Here is an 18,696-nt window from a genome sequence, read left to right on the forward strand (position 1 = left end):
GAGGCCCCCGCTCTCCCCCCCCCCCTCCCCCCGCCCAAGGGGGCCCAGGCGTCCGGGCGCAAACAACAGTCGCTGGAGCAGAAGGATCGAACGCGGCTTTTTTATTGATAGGAAGGGCCCAGGCGTCCGGGCGGCCCCAGCGGGCCCAGGCGTCCGGGCGGCGTCGCTCCACGCGGGGGCCCAGGCGTCCGGGTTCCTCACTGGTTCTTACTGGGCGGCGCTGGGGAGCCCTTGGGGCGCAGGCGGGTGCTGGGGGCGGCCGGGGGGGGCTTCGGCCGCGCTGCCGCCTCCAGGCTCTGGCTCAGCTGCACCGCCCGCCGCTGCCGGGGGGGGGGGGAGGGAGTCAGCGGGGCCCAGGCGTCCGGGGAAGGGGCCCAGGTGTCCGGGAAAGGGGCCCAGGTGTCCGGAAAAGGGGCCCAGGCGTCCGGGAAAAGGGGCCCAGGCGTCCAGGGAAGGGGCCCAGGTGTCCGGGAAAAGGGGCCCAGGCGTCCAGGGAAGGGGCCCAGGTGTCCGGGAAAAGGGGCCCAGGCGTCCGGGAAAGGGGCCCAGGTGTCCGGAAGAAGGGCCCAGGAGTCCAGGGGAGGGACCCAGGCATCCGGGAAGGGGCCCAGGTGTCCAGGAAGGGGCCCAGGCGTCCGGGGAAGGGCCCAGGCGTCCGGGGAAGGGGCCCAGGCGTCCGGCCCCCCCCCATTACTCACTGCAAAGGCCTCATTCTCCTGCAGCCGCCGAATTTGTCCCTTCCACAGCGGAGCCGGACGACCATCTTGGGGGGGGGGGGAGGAAAGAGGGGCGTCAGGGCCCAGGCGTCCGGGCGGCCCCCACCCCACCTCCGAGGGGGGGGGGAGGGGGGAGCAGAGCCCCCCCCCCCCCCATGAGGGACCCAGGCGTCCGGGCGGCTTCTCACCCACGAAGGACCAATCCGGGAGGTCGCGCAGGGGCCCGTAACCGGCCGTGCTGGGGGCGAAGCCCTGCCTGGGGGGGGAGGGGGGAGAATGAGGGGCCCAGGCGTTCGGGGAGACCCGGTCCATCCCCATCCCCACACACCCAGGGGGCCCAGGCATCTGGGGAAGGGGCCCAGGTGTCCGGGGAAAGGGCCCAGGTGTCCGGGAAGGGGCCCAGGTGTCCGGGAAGGGACCCAGGTGTCCAGGAAGGGGCCCAGGCGTCCGGGAAGGGGCTCAGGCATCCGGGAAAAGGGCCCAGGCGTCCGGGAAAAGGGCCCAGGCGTCCGGGGAAGGGGCCCAGGCATCCGGGAAAAGGGCCCAGGCGTCCGGGAAAGGGGCCCAGGTGTCCGGGAAGGGGCCCAGGCATCCGGGAAAAGGGCCCAGGCGTCCGGGGAAGGGGCCCAGGCATCCGGGAAAAGGGCCCAGGCATCCGGGAAAGGGGCCCAGGTGTCCGGGAAGGGGCCCAGGCGTCCGGGAAAGGGGCCCAGGCATCCGGGGAGGGGCCCAGACGTCCGGGGAAGGGGCCCAGGCGTCCGGGAAAGGGGCCCAGGCGTCCGGGAAGGGGCCCAGGTGTCCGGGGGAGGGACCCAGGCGTCCGGGAAGGGACCCAGGTGTCCGGGGAAGGGGCCCAGGTGTCCGGGGAAAGGGCCCAGGTGTCCGGGGAAGGGGCCCAGGTGTCCGGGACGACACCCCTCCCCCCCCCACAGCCCCCCTCGCCCCTCCCCCCCCCCAGGGGGCCCAGGCGTCCCGGCTCACTCCACTCTCCATTGGCCCATGCGCTGGTGGGGGCGGGGCAGGGCGCTCTGCGTCCGGGCCCGGAGCTCCGCTGGGGGAGGGAGGGGCGGGGCGAGGTTGGGGGCGGGGCCAAGATAGCCACACCCCCTTTCAGACCCCGCCCCTGCACTCATCGCCCCGCCCCCCTACAACTCTCCTTCCCCCCCCCCAACCCTTCGCACTCCCCCTTTTTGGCCCCCTCCCCCGCGCCGTAGCCCAGCCCGGCCCCTCCCTAAGCCACGCCCCTCCCCTAGGCCCCGCCCCCGGACCAGGCCCCGCCCCCACCCCCCGCCGCGGTCGCCCCGGCTCTACCGATCCGCATGATCCTGCGCGCCGCCATGGCCTCGGCCGGAAGTTGCGCCGCCCGCCGGAAGCAGCTCCGCAGGGAAGCCGGAAGTGGCCGCCGCTGCCGCCGCGACGTCACAGAGACGGGCGCCGCCATAACGCCGTACGGCAGCGGCGCGGGCGCCGCCATCTTGTCCCGCCCGCCATCTTGGCGGCGCCCGCTACTTACGGCGGCCGCGCGGCGCCAAAACGCGCAGCGCTTCCCCCCCCTCCCCCCCCACCCCAAGACAGACGGACAGAGGGGAGGTTTTTGGGGCGCAATGGGGCTTTATTGGGGCGCCTCAGCCGAGCGTGTCCTTCCAGGGGCGCTTGGGGGGCGGCGGGGCGGCGGGCGCCGGCCGCTCCAGCGGGTTCTGGGCGAAGGTCTGGCGCAGCGGCCCTGGGGGGAACAGACGGACGGACGGACACGTGAGCCGGGGGGGGGGGGGGTCGTGCAAGAGAGACCCACCCTTGTGCAAAACCCTTGTGCAACACCCTCGTGCAAGAGACCCTCGTGCAAGACCCTTGTGCAAGAGACCCTCGTGCAAGAACCACCCTCGTGCAAGAACCAGCCTTGTGCAACACCCGCCCTCGTGCAAGACCCTTGTGCAAGAACCGCCCTTGTGCAAGAACCAGCCTTGTGCAAGACCCTCATGCAAGAGAGATCCTCGTGCAAGATCCTTCCTCATGCAAGACCCTCCCTCGTGCAAGACCCTTGTGCAAAACCCTCGTGCAAGAGGAGCCCCTCGTGCAAGACCCCCCCTTGTGCAAAACCCTTGTGCAAGACCCTCATGCAAAAAACCCTCGTGCAAGAGAGACCCTCGTGCAAGAAAAACCCTCGTGCAAGACCCTCCCTCGTGCAAGACCCTTGTGCAAGAAAAACCCTCGTGCAAGACCCTCCCTCGTGCAAGACCCTTGTGCAAGAAAGACCCTCGTGCAAGACCCCCCCCTCGTGCAAGCCCCCCCCGCCGTCGTGCGAGGCGCCGCTCACCCTTGGCGGCCAGGGCCAGGTGGTTGCGGAGCCGCCACTCGCGCCGCTCGCGCTGCTGCGCCGCCTGCGCCTCCCGCCAGTCTGCGCACGGGGACACGCGGGCGTCACCCCGGGCGAGAAAGCCCCGCGCGCGACACCCCCCTCGTGCAAGAAAACCCCCTCGTGCAAGAAAACCCCCCTCGTGCAAGAAAACCCTCGTGCAAAAAACCCCCCTTGCGCAAAAAAAACTCATGCAAAAAAACCCTCGTGCAAAACCCCCTCGTGCAAAACCCCTGTGCAAAACCTCCTTGTGCAAAACCCCTTGTGCAAAACCCCCTTGTGCAAAACCCTTGTGCAAAACCTCCTTGTGCAAAACCCCCTTGTGCAAAACCCCCTTGTGCAAAACCCCTTGTGCAAAACCCCTCGTGCAAAACCCCCTTGTGCAAAACCCCCTTGTGCAAAACCTCCTTGTGCAAAACCTCCTTGTGCAAAACCTCCTTGTGCAAAACCCCTTGTGCAAAACCCCTCGTGCAAAACCCCCTTGTGCAAAACCCCTCGTGCAAAACCCCCTCGTGCAAAACCTCCTCGTGCAAAACCTCTTGTGCAAAACCCCTTGTGCAAAACCCCCTTGTGCAAAACCCCTTGTGCAAAACCCCCTTGTGCAAAACCTCCTTGTGCAAAACCCCTTGTGCAAAACCTCCTTGTGCAAAACCCCCTTGTGCAAAACCCTTGTGCAAAACCTCCTTGTGCAAAACCCCCTTGTGCAAAACCCCCTTGTGCAAAACCCCTTGTGCAAAACCTCCTTGTGCAAAACCCCCTTGTGCAAAACCCCTTGTGCAAAACCCCTTGTGCAAAACCCCCTTGTGCAAAACCTCCTTGTGCAAAACCCCCTTGTGCAAAACCCCTTGTGCAAAACCTCCTTGTGCAAAACCTCCTTGTGCAAAACCTCCTCGTGCAAAACCTCCTTGTGCAAAACCTCCTTGTGCAAAACCTCCTTGTGCAAAACCTCCTCGTGCAAAACCTCCTCGTGCAAAACCTCCTTGTGCAAAACCTCCTTGTGCAAAACCTCCTTGTGCAAAACCCCCTTGTGCAAAACCTCCTTGTGCAAAACCCCCTTGTGCAAAACCTCCTTGTGCAAAACCTCCTTGTGCAAAACCTCCTTGTGCAAAACCCCTTGTGCAAAACCTCCTTGTGCAAAACCTCCTTGTGCAAAACCTCCTTGTGCAAAACCTCCTTGTGCAAAACCTCCTCGTGCAAAACCTCCTCGTGCAAAACCCCTTGTGCAAAACCCCCTTGTGCAAAACCCCCTTGTGCAAAACCCCCTTGTGCAAAACCCCCTTGTGCAAAACCCCTTGTGCAAAACCTCCTTGTGCAAAACCTCCTTGTGCAAAACCCCTTGTGCAAAACCCCCTTGTGCAAAACCTCCTTGTGCAAAACCTCCTTGTGCAAAACCCCCTTGTGCAAAACCCCCTTGTGCAAAACCTCCTTGTGCAAAACCCCCTTGTGCAAAACCCCTTGTGCAAAACCTCCTTGTGCAAAACCCCTTGTGCAAAACCCCCTTGTGCAAAACCCCCCCAATGCAACACCCCCCCGGTGCAAAACCCTTTTGCAACCCCCCCGGTGCAAACTGCTCGTGCAAACCCCTCGTGCAAGCCCCCCGCGCGTGCAACCCCCCCCCCCCGGGCGTGCTCACCCTTGCGGAGGGTCTGGAGGAGGCCGGGGGCTGCGGGGGCGGCGGGGGGGGCGGGGGGCGGCGGGGGGGGCAGGCCGAGGCGGGCGCGCAGCCCCGGCACCCGCAGCAGCCCCACCTGCGCCAGGCTCACGGCGTTCGACGTCGCCCAGTACGTCAGGATGGCCTGGGGGGGGGACGGGGACGGACACACGGACGCAGCGCGGGGAGGGGGGGGGGGGTCACGGCCTCGTGCGAGGAACCGGCCCCCTCGTGCGAGGGAGCAGCCTCGTGCGAGGAATCGTCCTCGTGCAAGGAACTGCTCTCGTGCAAAAGATCATCCTCGTGCAAGGAATCGTCCTCGTGCAAGGAATTGCTCTTGTGCAAGGGAGCATCCTCGTGCAAGGGAGCATCCTCGTGCAAGGAACTGCTCTTGTGCAAAGGATCATCCTTGTGCAAGGAACAGTCCTCGTGCAAGGAATCATTCTCGTGCAAGGAATTGCTCTCGTGCAAAAGATCATCCTCGTGCAAGGAATTGTCCTCGTGCAAGGAATTGCTCTTGTGCAAGGGAGCGTCCTCGTGCAAGGAACTGCTCTTGTGCAAGGGAGCGTCCTCGTGCAAGGAAGCATCCTCGTGCAAGGAAGCATCCTCGTGCAAGGAAACATCCTCATGCAAGGAATTGCTCTTGTGCAAGAAATTGCTCTTGTGCAAGGAATTGCTCTTGTGCAAAGAATTTCTCTCGTGCAAAGAAACATCCTCGTGCAAGGAACTGCTCTTGTGCAAGGGAGTGTCTTTGTGCAAGAGTGTGTCCTTGTGCAAGGGAGCATCCTCGTGCAAGGAATCGTCCTCGTGCAAGGAATTGTCCTCGTGCAAGGAACTGCTCTTGTGCAAAGAATTGCTCTTGTGCAAAGAAGCATCCTCGTGCAAGGAACTGCTCTTGTGCAAGAGTGTGTCCTCGTGCAAGGGAGCATCCTCGTGCAAGGGAGCATCCTCGTGCAAGGAATTGCTCTTGTGCAAGGGAGCGTCCTTGCGCAGGGAATTGTCCTCGTGCAAGAAAGCGTCCTTGTGCAAGGAAACACACTCGTGCAAGGGAGCGTCCTCGTGCAAGAGATCACTCTTGTGCAAGGAATCGTCCTTACGTGAGGGAGCGTCCTCGTGCAAGGAATCGCTCTTGTGCAATGAGTGATCTTCATGCAAGGGAGCGTCCTCGTGCAAGGACTCGTCCTCGTGCAAGGAATCGTCCCCGTGCAAGAGACCGTCCTCGTGCAAGGGATCGCTCTCGTGCAGGGGAGGGTCCTCGTGCAAGCCCCGCCCCCACGTGCAAGCCCCGCCCCCTCGCAAAGCCCCCCTCCATGCAAGCCCCACCCCCTCGTGCAAGCCCCACCCCGGGCCACCAAGCCCCACCCCCATGCGCCAAGCCCCGCCCCCTCGCCCCAAGCCCCACCCCCCCTTTGTGCCCCCCTCACTCACCACGGGGAAGAGGAGGAGCAGGAGGCGGAGCAAGCCCCACCCCCACGCACAAGCCCCGCCCCCCTCGCCCCAAGCTCCACCCCCCTTTGTGCCCCTCTCACTCACCACGGGGAAGAGGAGAGGCAGGAGGCGGAGCAAAGCCCCGCCCCCTTGCACAAGCCCCGCCCCCTCACCCCAAACCCCGCCCCACGCACAAGCCCCGCCCCCCTCGCCCCACAAGCCCCGCCCCCCCCTTTGCGCCCCCCCCTCACTCACCGCGGGGAAGTGGAGGATGAAGGGCAGGAAGAGGAGGGGCAGGAGGCGGAGCAACTGCCGGGCCGGCCCCGCCCCCTGGCTCGACACCCCCGTCTCCGCCCCCAGCTGCGGGTGGGCGGGGCCATAGGTGAGAGGGGGCGGGGCCAGAACCGACCCCACCCCCCCATAGAGCACCTATAGCCGCCCCCCCCCACCCGTATAGGAGCGACCAGACCCCTCTCATTATATAGGGTCTATAGGCACCGCCCACCTATGGGGCACCTATAGGGGGTCACCCCAACCCCCTCCCGGTTTCTATAGGGTCTATAGTGCTCCCAGGTTCTCTATAGGGTTTGCAGGGTCCCTAAAGCTTCTATAGGATCCGTAGGGCCCCCAGGGCTTCTATAGGGTCTGTAAGGCCCCCACAGTTTCTATAGGGCTCCCTGGGTTCCTATAGGGTCTATAGGACACCCAAGGTTTCTATATTGTTCATAGAATCCTTAAGTTTTCCGTAACATATGTAGAGCCCCCAGGGCTTCTATAGGGCCCCCACGGCTTCTACAAGTTCCATAGGACCCCCACAATTTCTATAGGAGCTATAAGGTTCCTAGGGTTTCTATAGTGTCTACAGGGTTTCTGGGGTTTCTAAAAGGTTTGCGGGGCCCCCAGAGTTTCTATAGGCTCTTTGGAGCGCACAGGTTTTCTATAGCATCTATAAGGTCCCCAGGGTTTCTACAAGATCCGTAAGGCCCCCAGGGTTTCTATAGGACCCCCAGAGCTTCTATAGGGTCTATAGGGTCTCCAAGGTTTCTGTAGGATCCATAGGGCCCCCAGGGTTCCTACGGGGTCTATAAGGCTCCAGAGTTTCTATAGGACCCCCAGGATTTCTATAGGATCTATAGTGTACCCAAGCTTTCTATAGCATTCATAAGGCTCCCATGGTTTCTATAAGGCCTGTAAGGCCCCCAGGGTTTCTATAGGGCTCCAGGGGCTTCTATAGGGTCTATAAGGCCCCCAGGGTTTCTATAGGGCTCCATGGGGCTCCCAGAGTTCTTACAAGGTCTATAGTGTACCCAGATTTTCTATAGCATCTGTAAGGCCCCCAGGGTTTCTACAGGGTCTATAGGGCCCCCAAGGTTTCCATAGGATCCATAGGGCCCCCAGGGTTTCTATGAGGTCTGTAGAGCCCCCGGGGTTTCTATAGGGTCTCCAAAGTTTCTATAGGGTCTATAGGACACCCAAGGTTCCTACAGGGTCTATAGAGCAGCCAGGTGTTCTATCGCATCTGTAAGGCCCCCAGAGTTTCTATAAGGTCTGTAAGGCCCCCAAGGTTTCTATAGGGTCTATAGGGCCCCTGGGGCTTCTATAGGACTCCAGGAGTTTCTACAGGGTCTATAGGACCCCCAATGTTTCTATAGGATCCAGAGGGCCCCCAGGGTTCCTGCGGGGTCTATAAGGCCCCCAAGTTTTTTATAGCATCTGTAAGGCCCCCAAGGTTCCTATAGGACGACAGAATTTCTATAGGGTCTCTAGAACCCCCAAGGTTTCTATAAGATCCATGAGGCCCCCAGGGTTCCTATAGGATCTATAGGGTGCCCAGATTTTCTATAGCATCTGTAAGGTCCCCAGGGTTCCTACAGGGTCTACAGAGCACCTGGGGTTTTTATAGCAACCATAAGACCCCCAGGGTTTCTATAGGGCCCCGGGGGTTTCTATAGGGCCCACAGGGCGCCGGGGCGGGTGCAGGGCGGTACCTCGAGGACGAGCCAGGTGGAGGCGGTGACGAGCAGCGGCAGCAGGTAAAGGGGGTCGGGAGCGGCCAAGTCGGGGAACCAGGCGACGCCGCCGGTGCGGAAACCCGGGACCGGCACCGCTGCCATCCGCCGCAGCGCCACGAAGAAGGAGACGAACACGGGCGCCTGCGAACGACGACCCCCCCCCGGAAACGGCGGCAGGGTCACCCGGACGCCTGGGCCCCTCCGGGGAACCTCCCCAAAGGGTCACCCGGACGCCTGGGCCCCTTCCCCGGATGCCTGGGCCCCTCGCCCGGACGCCTGGGCCCCTTCCCGGATGCCTGAGCCCCTTCCCGGACGCCTGGGCCCCTTCCCGGACGCCTGGGCCCCTCTTGGGAACCCCCCAAAGGGTCACTCGGACGCCTGGGCCCCTCTTGGGAACCCCCCAAAGGGTCACTCGGACGCCTGGGCCCCTCCATGGACCCCTGGGCCCCTTCCCGGACACTTGAGCCCCTCCCTGGACGCCTGGGCCCCTTCCCCGGACACCTGGGCCCCTTTTCCCGGACGCCTGGGCCCCTTTTCCCGGACGCCTGGGCCCCTTCCCCGGACACTTGAGCCCCTTCCTGGATGCCTGGGCCCCTTTCCCGGATTCCTGGGCCCTTTTCCCGGACGCCTGGGCCCTTTTACCGGACGCCTGGGCCCCTCACTCGGACGCCTGGGCCCCTTCCCGGACTCCTGGGTCCCTTCCCGGACGCCTGGGCCACTTCCCGGACGCCTGGGTCCCTTTCCCGGACACCTGGGTCCCTTTCCCGGACACCTGGGTCCCTTCCCGGACTCCTGGGTCCCTTTCCCGGACTCCTGGGCCCCTTTCCCGGACGCCTGGGCCCCTGTCCCGGACGCCTGGGCCCCTTCCCGGACGCCTGGGCCCCTTTTACCAGACACCTGGGTCCCTTCCCCGGATGCCTGGGCCCCTTCCCGGACGCCTGGGCCCCTCCCGGATGCCTGGGCCCCTTCCCCGGACACCTGGGCCCCTCCCAGATGCCTGGGCCCCTCCCGGACGCCTGGGTCCCTTCCCCGGACGCCTGGGCCCCTTCCCGGACGCCTGGGCCCCTTCCCTGGACGCCTGGGCCCCCTCCTGGACGCCTGGGCCCCTTCCCGGACACCTGGGCCCCTTCAAAGAACCCCCCAAAGGGTCACTCGGACGCCTGGGCCCCTTCCCGGACGCCTGGGCCCCACCTGCACCAGGGGCACCAGGAAGCCCCGCAGCGGGTTGACGTCATGAGCCTTCTGATAGGCCGCCAGCTCCGTGTAGGCCAACGTCACTGCAAAGGGGGGGGGCGGGGCCAAGGTGGGGGCGGGGCCAGCTGCAGCCCCACCCCCAGCACCAGGCCCTGCCCCCTCCCAGAAGCCCCACCCCCTGCAAAAGGCTCCACCCCCAGCCTAAAGCCCCACGCCTGAGGCCCTGCCTCCCCACCCCAATAAGCCCCACCCCAATAAGCCCCACCCCCTTTGCAGAGGCCCCACCCCCTCTCCATAAGCCCCACCCACTCCACCTCTCCCCCAGCTAGCAGAGAGCTGCAGCCCCGCCTCTATCCCCCTCCTTAGCCCCACCCCCTTGTAGGCCACACCCTCCCAGAGGCCACACCCCCAGAACCCTTCTGAAGCCCCACCTCCTTCCCACAGGCCACGCCCCTCTCTGAAAACCACACCCCTCCCACATAGGCCCCGCCCCCTCCACCTCCCCCCAGCCCAGCAGCCCCTGCACCTCCCCTTCACCCCCCCTCTGTGTAGCCCCACCCCCTTTCTGGAAGCCACGCCCCATTCCCCCATAGGCCACACCCCCCTCTCCAGACCTCCCCTTCCCTCCACCCCCATGGCTCCACCCCCTTCAAGGCCACACCCCTCCCTGGAAGCCCCACCTCCTCTACCCCTCCCCAGCCAGCAGCCCCCCGCACCTCCCAGAAGCTCCACCCCCCAACCCCTTCCCAAGCAGAGCCCCGCCCCCTCTTGTCAGCCCCGCCCCCTCCCGGTGGCCCCGCCCCCTCCACCCCCAAAAGGCCTCCCCAGGCCAGCAGCTCCCCCCTTGCACCTCCCAGAAGCCCGCCCACCACCCAGCAGAGCCCCGCCCCCTCCCAACTGAGACCCCGCCCCCTCCTGGCATAGCCACGCCCCCTCCGCAGTGGCCCCGCCCCTCCCCCAAAGGCCTCCCCAAGCCAGTAGCTCCCCCCTGCAACAACCCCTCCCTCTCCCAGCAGAGGCCCCGCCCCCTCCCAGCAGAGGCCCCGCCCCCTCCTGTCAGCCCCGCCCCCTCCCAGCAGAGGCCCCGCCCCCCATCCACCCCCATCCCCTCCCCAGGCCAGCAGCTCCCCCCCCCCCCGCAGCAGCCCCCTCCCGGCAGAGGCCCCGCCCCCATGGGGCAGAAGCCCCGCCCCCCGGCCGGGCAGAGGCCCCGCCCACCTTGCCGGGGGTCGCCGCGGCGGCGGGCGTCGCGCAGGCGCTGGCCCAGGCGCTGCAGGTGGGGCAGGTGGGGGGCCAGGCGGGCGGCCTGCCGCTGCGCCCCCAGGAGCAGGGGCAGCAGGGCCACCCGCGCCCCCGCCGTGCCTGCCCCACAGAGGCCCCGCCCCCCGGCGATGACGTCAGCACCCAGCCTCACAGCAGTGATGTCATCACCCACCCGCTGCCCCATAGCTGCCTCCCCGGGGGAGTTCCTGCCCCAGAGCGTCCTCCCAAGAGATTCTCCTGCCCATAGCATGGCTTCCTGCCCCATAGCTGCCTCCCCGGGGGGTTCCTGCCCCAGAGCGTCCTCCCAAGAGATTCTCCTGCCCCATAGCATGGCTTCCTGCCCCATAACTGCCTCCCCGGGGGGGTTCCTGCCCCAGAGCGTCCTCCCAAGAGATTCTCCTGCCCCATAGCATGGCTTCCTGCCCCAGAGCTGCTTCCCCGGGGGGGGTTCCTGCCCCAGAGCCACCTCCAGGAGATTCTCTTGCCCCATAGCAACCTTCTGGGGGGGGGCTCTGCCCCATAGCGTTCTCCCTGGGGGGGTTTCTGCCCCATAGCGTCCTCCCAAGAGGTTCTCCTGCCCCATAGCATGGCTTCCTGCCCCATATCTGCCTCCCGGGGGGTTCCTGCCCCATAGCCACCTCCCAGGAGATTCTCCTGCCCCATAGCATGGCTTCCTGCCCCATAGCTGCCTCCCCGGGGGGGTTCCTGCCCCAGAGCGTCCTCCCAAGAGATTCTCCTGCCCCATAGCAACTTTCTGGGGGGGTTTCTGCCCCATAGCGTTCTCCCTGGGGAGGTTTCTGCCCCATAGAGAGCCCCTGGGAGCTTCTCCTGCCCCATAGCATGGCCTCCTGCCCCATAGTGTCCTCCCAAGAAGGTCTCCTGCCCCATAGCTGCCTCTCAGGGGGGTTCCTGCCCCATAGAGAGCCCCTAGGAGGTTCTCCTGCCCCATAGCATGGTCTTCTCCCCCAGAGCGTCCTCCCAAGAGATTCTCCTGCCCCATAGCATGGCTTCCTGCCCCATAACTGCCTCCCTGGGGGGTTCCTGCCCCATAGCCACCTCCCAGGAGATTCTCCTGCCCCATAGCAACTTCCTGGGGGGGGTTCTGCCCCATAGCGTTCTCCCTGGGGGGTTTCTGCCCCATAGCGTCCTCCCAAGAGGTTCTCCTGCCCCATAGCATGGCTTCCTGCCCCATAGCTGCCTCCCCGGGGGGGTTCCTGCCCCAGAGCGTCCTCCCAAAAGATTCTCCTGCCCCATAGCATGGCTTCCTGCCCCATAGCTGCCTCCCCGGGGGGGTTCCTGCCCCATAGCCACCTCCCAGGAGATTCTCCTGCCCCATAGCAACTTCCTGGGGGGGGTTCTGCCCCATAGCGTTCTCCCTGGGGGGGGTTTATGCCCCATAGCGTCCTCCCAAGAAGTTCTCCTGCCCCATAGCATGGCTTCCTGCCCCAGAGCTGCTTCCCCGGGGGGGTTCCTGCCCCATAGCCACCTCCCAGGAGATTCTCTTGCCCCATAGCAACCTTCTGGGGGGGGTTCTGCCCCATAGCGTTCTTCCTGCAGGGGTTTCTGCCCCATAGAGAGCCCCTGGGAGCTTCTCCTGCCCCATAGCGTCCTTCTAAGACGTTCTCCTGCCCCATAGCCACTTCCTGGGGGGGGTTCCTGCCCCATAGCAACCTCCCAAAAGCTTCTCCTGCCCCATAACATGGTCTCCTGCTCCATAGCCACCTCCCAAAAGGTTCTCCTGCCCCATAGCGTCCTCCCGGGGGGGGTTCCTGCCCCATAGAGAGCCCCTGGGAGCTTCTCCTGCCCCATAGCGTCCTCCCAGGAAGGTCTCCTGCCCCATAGCTGCCTCCCAGGGGGGTTCCTGCCCCATAGAGAGCCCCTGGGAGCTTCTCCTGCCCCATAGCATCCTCCCAAGAGATTCTCCTGCCCACACCCATAGCCACCTCCTGGGAGCCCATCCTTCCCATAAGAAGTTCTCCAGCCCCATAGAAAGACTCTCCACCCCCATAGTGACCTCCCCAGCCCCACAGCGACCCCCCCAGACCCATAGGGACCTCCCCAGCCCCATAGGGACCCACTCAGTCCTATAGCACCCCAACCCAGCTACTATAGGGACGTTCTCCAGCCCCACACAGACACTCCCCAACCCCACAGGGCCCCCCTCCTGCCCCATATGGACCCCCCAGCCCCATAGCGCCCTCCCCCAGCCCCATAGCGCCCCCCCCAGCCCCATAGAGAACTCCCAGCCCCATAGAGATCTTCATCCTACCTACCATAGGAAAGTTCTCCACCCCCATAGAGCCCCTCTCCTGCCCCATATGGACCCCCCAGCCCCATAGCGACCCCCCCCCCGCCCCATAGCGCCCCCCCGCTCACCGAGGGCGATGGCGCCCCACCAGGGCAGCCCCCCGTCGAGGTGCAGCGTCTGCAGCAGGTTCTGCACCAGCCCCACGGGGCTGTAGCCGCCCAGGCCCAGCTCCTCCAAGCCCCACGGCGGCGTCCCCCTGCCCCACGGCGGCGGCGGCGGCATCGGCCGCGTCCCCCCCCTGCCCCACGGCGGCGGCGGCGGCGGCGCCTTCTTCCGCGGGGGCTGTGGGGGCTGAAATGGGGGGATGGGGGGGGGTAAGGGGGGGTAAGGGGGCTGCCCCACGGAGGGGCAAGGTGGGGGGGGCGGGGCTGCCCCATAGATGCTCCCCCCGCCCAATCCTGCCCCATGGATCCCCAAGATGCCCCCCAATCCGAACCCCATCTGCCCCCCAGACCCCCATTTTTGCCCCCCAGACCCCCATTCTGCCCCCCAGGTCCCCCAATCTGCCCCCCAGAGACCCCGTTCTGCCCCCCACCTGCCCCCAGACCCCCATTTTTGCCCCCCAGACCCCCATTCTGCCCCCAGGTCCCCCAATCTGCCCCCCAGAGACCCCGTTCTGCCCCCCACCTGCCCCAGACCCCCATTTCTGCCCCCCAGACCCCCATTATGCCCCCCAGACCCCCATTTTTGCCCCCAGGTCCCCCAATCTGCCCCCCACCTGCCCCCAGACCCCCATTTTCACCCCCCAGACCCCTATTTTTGCCCCCAGAGCCCCCGTTCTGCCCCCCACCTGCCCCAGACCCCCATTTTTGCCCCCCTGAGCACCATTTTTGCCCCCAGACCCCCATTTCTGCCCCCCAGGTCCCCCAATCTGCCCCCCACCTGCCCCTAGACCCCCATTCTCCCCCCAGAGACCCCCATCTGCCCCCCAGAGACCCTCTCAGACCCCCTATCTGCCCCCCATCTGCCCCCCAGACCCCCAATTAGTCCCCTAGTGCCCCCAATCTGCCCCCCAGAGCCCCTAATCTGCCCCCCCCAGGTCCCCTCATCCTGCCCCATGGATCCCCCATCTGCCCCTCAGACCCCCATTCTTGCCCCCCAGAGCCCCCATTCTGCCCCCCAGGTCCCCCAATCTGCCCCCCACCTGCCCCCAGACCCCCATTTCTGCCCCCTCCGAGCCCCATTTTCACCCCCCGAGCCCCATTTTTGCCCCCCAGACTCCCATTTCTGCCCCCCAGAGCTTCCGTTCTGCCCCCGTTCTGCCCCAGACCCCCATTTCTGCCCCCCCAAGCCCCGTTTTCACCCCCCAGAGCCCCCGTTCTGCCCCCCACCTGCCCCAGACCCCCATTTCTGCCCCCCAGAGCCCCCGTTCTGCCCCCCACCTGCCCCCAAACCCCTGTTCTGCCCCCCAGGTCCCCCAATCTGCCCCCCACCTGCCCCCAAACCCCTGTTCTGCCCCCCAGGTCCCCCAATCTGCCCCCCACCTGCCCCCAGACCCCCATTTCCGCCCCCCCCGAGCCCCATTTTCGCCCCCCCCCTCACCTGGGCGCCGGGGGCGGTGCCAAGGGCGCGGGGGGCGGTGCCCAGCCCCAGGAGGGGCCTGTGGGGCAGGAGGGGCCCCCGCGGGGCCTGCGGGGGGCGGGCGGGGGGGAAGAGAATGACGTCAGAGCTCCCCCGGTGACATCATCACCCGGCGCCGCCGCCTCGCTCGTTCCCCTTCCCCCCCCCCGACCTCGGCGGCGCCAGGTTTGGGGTTACCCCCCACAAGGTCATGACCTCTTTGACGTCATCAGCACGCGCACCCCCCCAAATACGGTGTACTAATGAGCTATGACGTCGCTATTTTGCACAATGACGTCATACAGTATAAAAAATGGGGATAATTCAAGGATAAATATGGAAAAGATTAAAGCTCACGCAGCCCACCCGGCCTCCCCCTCCCTCCCGCGGGCGGGGCTCGCCGTGACGTCACGCTGCGCATGACGTCATCAGGGGGGAAAGAAACTGCACGTGTGTGTGGGGGGCAAATGGGAAGGGGGAATCCCCCTCCCCCAACCGGTGTGGGTCTCGCCGCTTCCCCCCCCTTTTCCCCGCGGCGTGACGTCACCGCCGGGCCGTGACGTCACGCCGGACCCCCCCCCGACGCACCTGTAGCCGCAGGGCCCGGAGCAACGGCCGGAGCCGCGGAGCCGCCGCCGCCATCATCGCGGCTGTGCACATGGGGGGGGAGGAAGCAGCTGCTCTGCGCATGCGCGGCGCCGCCGCGAAGCCGCCGCCGCCGCCATGGCGGGTGAGGGCTGCCCTCGAGTGGGCGTGTCCCGGCGCGCTGGTGACGTCGGCGAGGCGGGAAGGCGGGCGGGCGCCGCCGCGAAGCCGCCGCCGCCGCCATAGCGGGTGAGGGCTGCCCTCGAGGGGGCGTGGCCTGGCGCGCTGGTGACGTCAGCGAGGCGGGAAGGCGGGCGCCGCCGCCGCCGCCGCCGCCGCCGCCGCCGCCATTTTGAGGCGCCGCCGGCCGGGCGCGGCGGGCGGTTGCGCCCCTTCATCGCCGCCACCTTCCTCCTCCTCCTTCTCCGCCGCCCAGAACCGGGTTAAGGGGAAAGGGAACCGGGGGGGGGAAAAGGGGGGTGTCTGCGGCTTCCCCGCTTGCTCGCTGCCGGCTTTCCCCCGCCCCGTTAACCATCGGCCTCGGAGGTAGGCCCCGAGCAGCCCCTCCCCCGCCGCTCCCTGAGGTAGCTGCCCCCATCCCCCCCCCCCAAGGTCCCTCTCGGGACCCTCCCAAGTCGGGGCTGCCCCCCCCCCCCCCGCGCTAAAATTCATCCTGGGACCCCCCTAGTTCCTCTTGAGATGCTTCTAAATCTGCTCTAGGGCTTCCCAGAGCTCTCTTGGGTTTTTAAATCACTCTGGGATCTCTTAGATCCCTCCTGGGACTCCCCAGTTCCTCCTGAGGGGCCCCTAAACCCACTCTGGGGCTCCCCAGAGCCTTCCTGGGCCTCCAAATCCCCCAGGGATCTCTTGGATCCCTCCTGGGGCCCCCCAGTTCCTCCTGAGGGGCCCCTAAACCTACTCTAGGGCTCCCCAGCGCCTTCCTGGGCTTCCAAATCCACCCTGGGATCTCTTGGATCCCTCTTGGGCCCCCCAAATCCCCCCTGGGATCTCCTAGATCCTTCCTGGGGTTCCCAAATCCCCCCTGGGATCTCTTGGATCTCTCCTGGGACCCCCCAGTTCCTCCTGAGGGGCCCCTAAACCTACTTTGGGGCTCCCCAGAGCCTTCCTGGGCCTCCAAATCCACCCTGGGATCTCTTAGATCCCTCTTGGGCCCCCCAAATTCCCCCTGGGATCTCCTAGATCTTTCCTGGGGTTCCCAAATCCCCCCTGGGATCTCCTAGATCCTTCCTGGGGTTCCCAAATCCCCCCTGGGATCTCCTAGATCCTTCTTGGGGTTCCCAAATCCTCCCTGGGATCTCTTGGATCTCTCCTGGGACCCCCCAGTTCCTCCTGAGGGGCCCCTAAACCTACTCTGGGGCTCCCCAGAGCCTTCCTGGGTCTCCAAATCCACCCTGGGATCTCCTAGATCTCTCCTGGGACCCCCAAATCCACCCTGGGATCTCTTGGATCTCTCCTGGGACCCCCCCAGTTCCTCCTGAGGGGTCCCTAAACCTACTCTAGGGCTTCCCAGTGCCTTCCTGGGCCCCCCAAATTCCCCCTGGGATCTCCTAGATCCTTCCTGGGGTTCCCAAATCCTCCCTGGGATCTCTTGGATCTCTCCTGGGACCCCCCAGTTCCTCCTGAGGGGCCCCTAAACCTACTCTGGGGCTCCCTAGAGCCTTCCTGGGTCTCCAAATCCACCCTGGGATCTCCTAGATCTCTCCTGGGACCCCCAAATCCTCCCTGGGATCTCTTGGATCTCTCCTGGGACCCCCCCAGTTCCTCCTGAGGGGCCCCTAAACCTACTCTAGGGCTTCCCAGAGCTTTCCTGGGCCTCCAAATCCCCTCTGGGATCTCCTAGATCCTTCCTGGGGTTCCCAAACCCCCCTGGGATCTCCTAGATCCTTCCTGGGCCCCCCAAATCCCCCCTGGGATCTCCTAGATCCTTCCTGGGGTTCCCAAATCCCCCCCGGGATCTCCTAGATCCTTCCTGGGGTTCCCAAATCCTCCCTGGGCCCCCCAGGGTCTCCTGAGATCTCCCTGATAGGGGTTGGGACCCCCCAAATCCACTGTGGGGCTCCACAGACCTCTTCTGGGTCCCTAAAATTCCCACTGGGATCCCCCAGATCCCTCTGAGGATTCCTAAGTTGTGGGCTGGGAGCCCCAAACTCACCTGAGACCCCCCCAGATGGGGGCCGGGACCCCCCAAACACCCCCCGGGACCCCCAAATCCCCCCTGGGACTCCCCAAATCCCCCCTGGGGCCCCCCAAACCCCCTCCAGAGCCCCCCAACCCCCCCCTTCCTCGGTGGGGGGGGGGGGAACCTATTTATGCTTCGTTAACCCCCGACCTCGTTAACACCCCGTTTCTTTTCTTCCCCCCCCCCCCCAACAGGTCATGGCGGAGCCCCCCGAACCCGAATCCGGCCCCCCCGAACCCGAATCCGGCCCCCCCGCGCCCCCGGAGGGGGCCGAACCGTCGACGTCGCCCCCGGGGGAGGCCGAACCGTCACCCCCGGAGGGGGCCGAGCCGTCGGTGTCGCCCCCGGGGGGCTCGAAACTGCCGCCCCCGGGGGGCTTGAAACCGCCGTCATCACCCCCGGGGGGCTCGAAACTGCCACCCCCGGGGGGCTCAAAACCGCCACCCTTGGGGGGCTCGAAACCGCCGCCGTCACCCCCGGGGGAGTCGAAACCGCTGCCCCCGGGGGGCTCGAAACTGCCACCCCCGGGGGGCTCGAAACCGCCACCGTCACCCCCGGGGGAGTCGAAACCGCCACCCTTGGGGGGCTTGAAACCGCCGCCGTCACCCCCGGGGGAGTCGAAACCGCTGCCCCTGGGGGGCTCGAAACTGCCACCCCCGGGGGGCTCGAAACCGCCACCGTCACCCCCGGGGGAGTCAAAACCGCCGCTGTTGCCCCTGGGGGGCTCGAAACCGCCGCCGTCACCCCCAGGGGAGTCGAAACCGCCACCGTCACCCCCGGGGGAGTCGAAACCGCCGCCGTTGCCCCCGGGGGGGTCCGAACCGCCGCCGCAGCCCCCGGGGGGGTCGTCGTCGGCGGATTTCGGGGCGCTGCGGGCGGCGCTGGAGGCGGCGCTGGCCCGCGACCCCCGGCGACGCGACCCCCCCGGCCCTGGCGCCCGCCCTGGCCGCCCCCCTGCCCCCCCCGGCCAAGTGCCGTTACCTGGACGGAGCCAAACTGCTGCGCGACAACTTGCGCCCGGTACCGTCCCGGGGGGGGGGGGGGTGTTGTTTTTGGGGGGGTCTGGGGGGCAATGGGGGTCTGGGGGGGTATTTGGGGATTCTGGGGGGGTGTTTGGGGGGTCTGGGGGGGGCAATGGGTGGTCTAGAAGGGTAATGGGGGGGTCTGGGAGGGTGATTTGGGGCTGGGGGGGGTCAATGGGGGGGTCCGGGGGGTGTTTGGGGGGCCTGGAGGGCAATTGGGGGGGCAATAGGGGGCCTGGGGGGGTATTTTGGGGATCTGGGAGGGAATAGGGAGTCTGGGGGGGCAATGGGGGGCATCTGGGGGGGGCAATAGTGGGTCTGGGGGGGTATTTGGGGATCCGGGGGGCAATGGGGGACATCTGGGGGGGGGCAATAGCAGGTCTGGGGGGGTATTTGGGGAGCCA

The 18,696-nt window shown here is 66.1% G+C and overlaps 1 protein-coding gene across 1 annotated transcript; it reads right to left on the minus strand.

Annotated features, from left to right (window-relative positions):
- Positions 1-2,341: 2,341 nt before the first annotated feature.
- On the minus strand, positions 2,342-13,189 carry OXA1L (OXA1L mitochondrial inner membrane protein). Its single transcript, XM_067314955.1, has 8 exons — positions 12,994-13,189; positions 10,573-10,716; positions 9,352-9,437; positions 8,137-8,301; positions 6,404-6,508; positions 4,703-4,865; positions 3,031-3,111; positions 2,342-2,439 (listed from the first exon to the last, which is right to left on the minus strand). The coding sequence occupies exons 1-8, from the start codon at positions 13,145-13,147 to the stop codon at positions 2,342-2,344; spliced, it is 996 nt and encodes a 331-aa protein (XP_067171056.1). The 5' UTR covers positions 13,148-13,189.
- Between the last annotated feature and the right edge of the window lie 5,507 nt (positions 13,190-18,696).

This window comes from Apteryx mantelli, chromosome 39, assembly GCF_036417845.1.
Source record: "Apteryx mantelli isolate bAptMan1 chromosome 39, bAptMan1.hap1, whole genome shotgun sequence".
Taxonomy (NCBI): Eukaryota; Metazoa; Chordata; class Aves; order Apterygiformes; family Apterygidae; genus Apteryx; species Apteryx mantelli.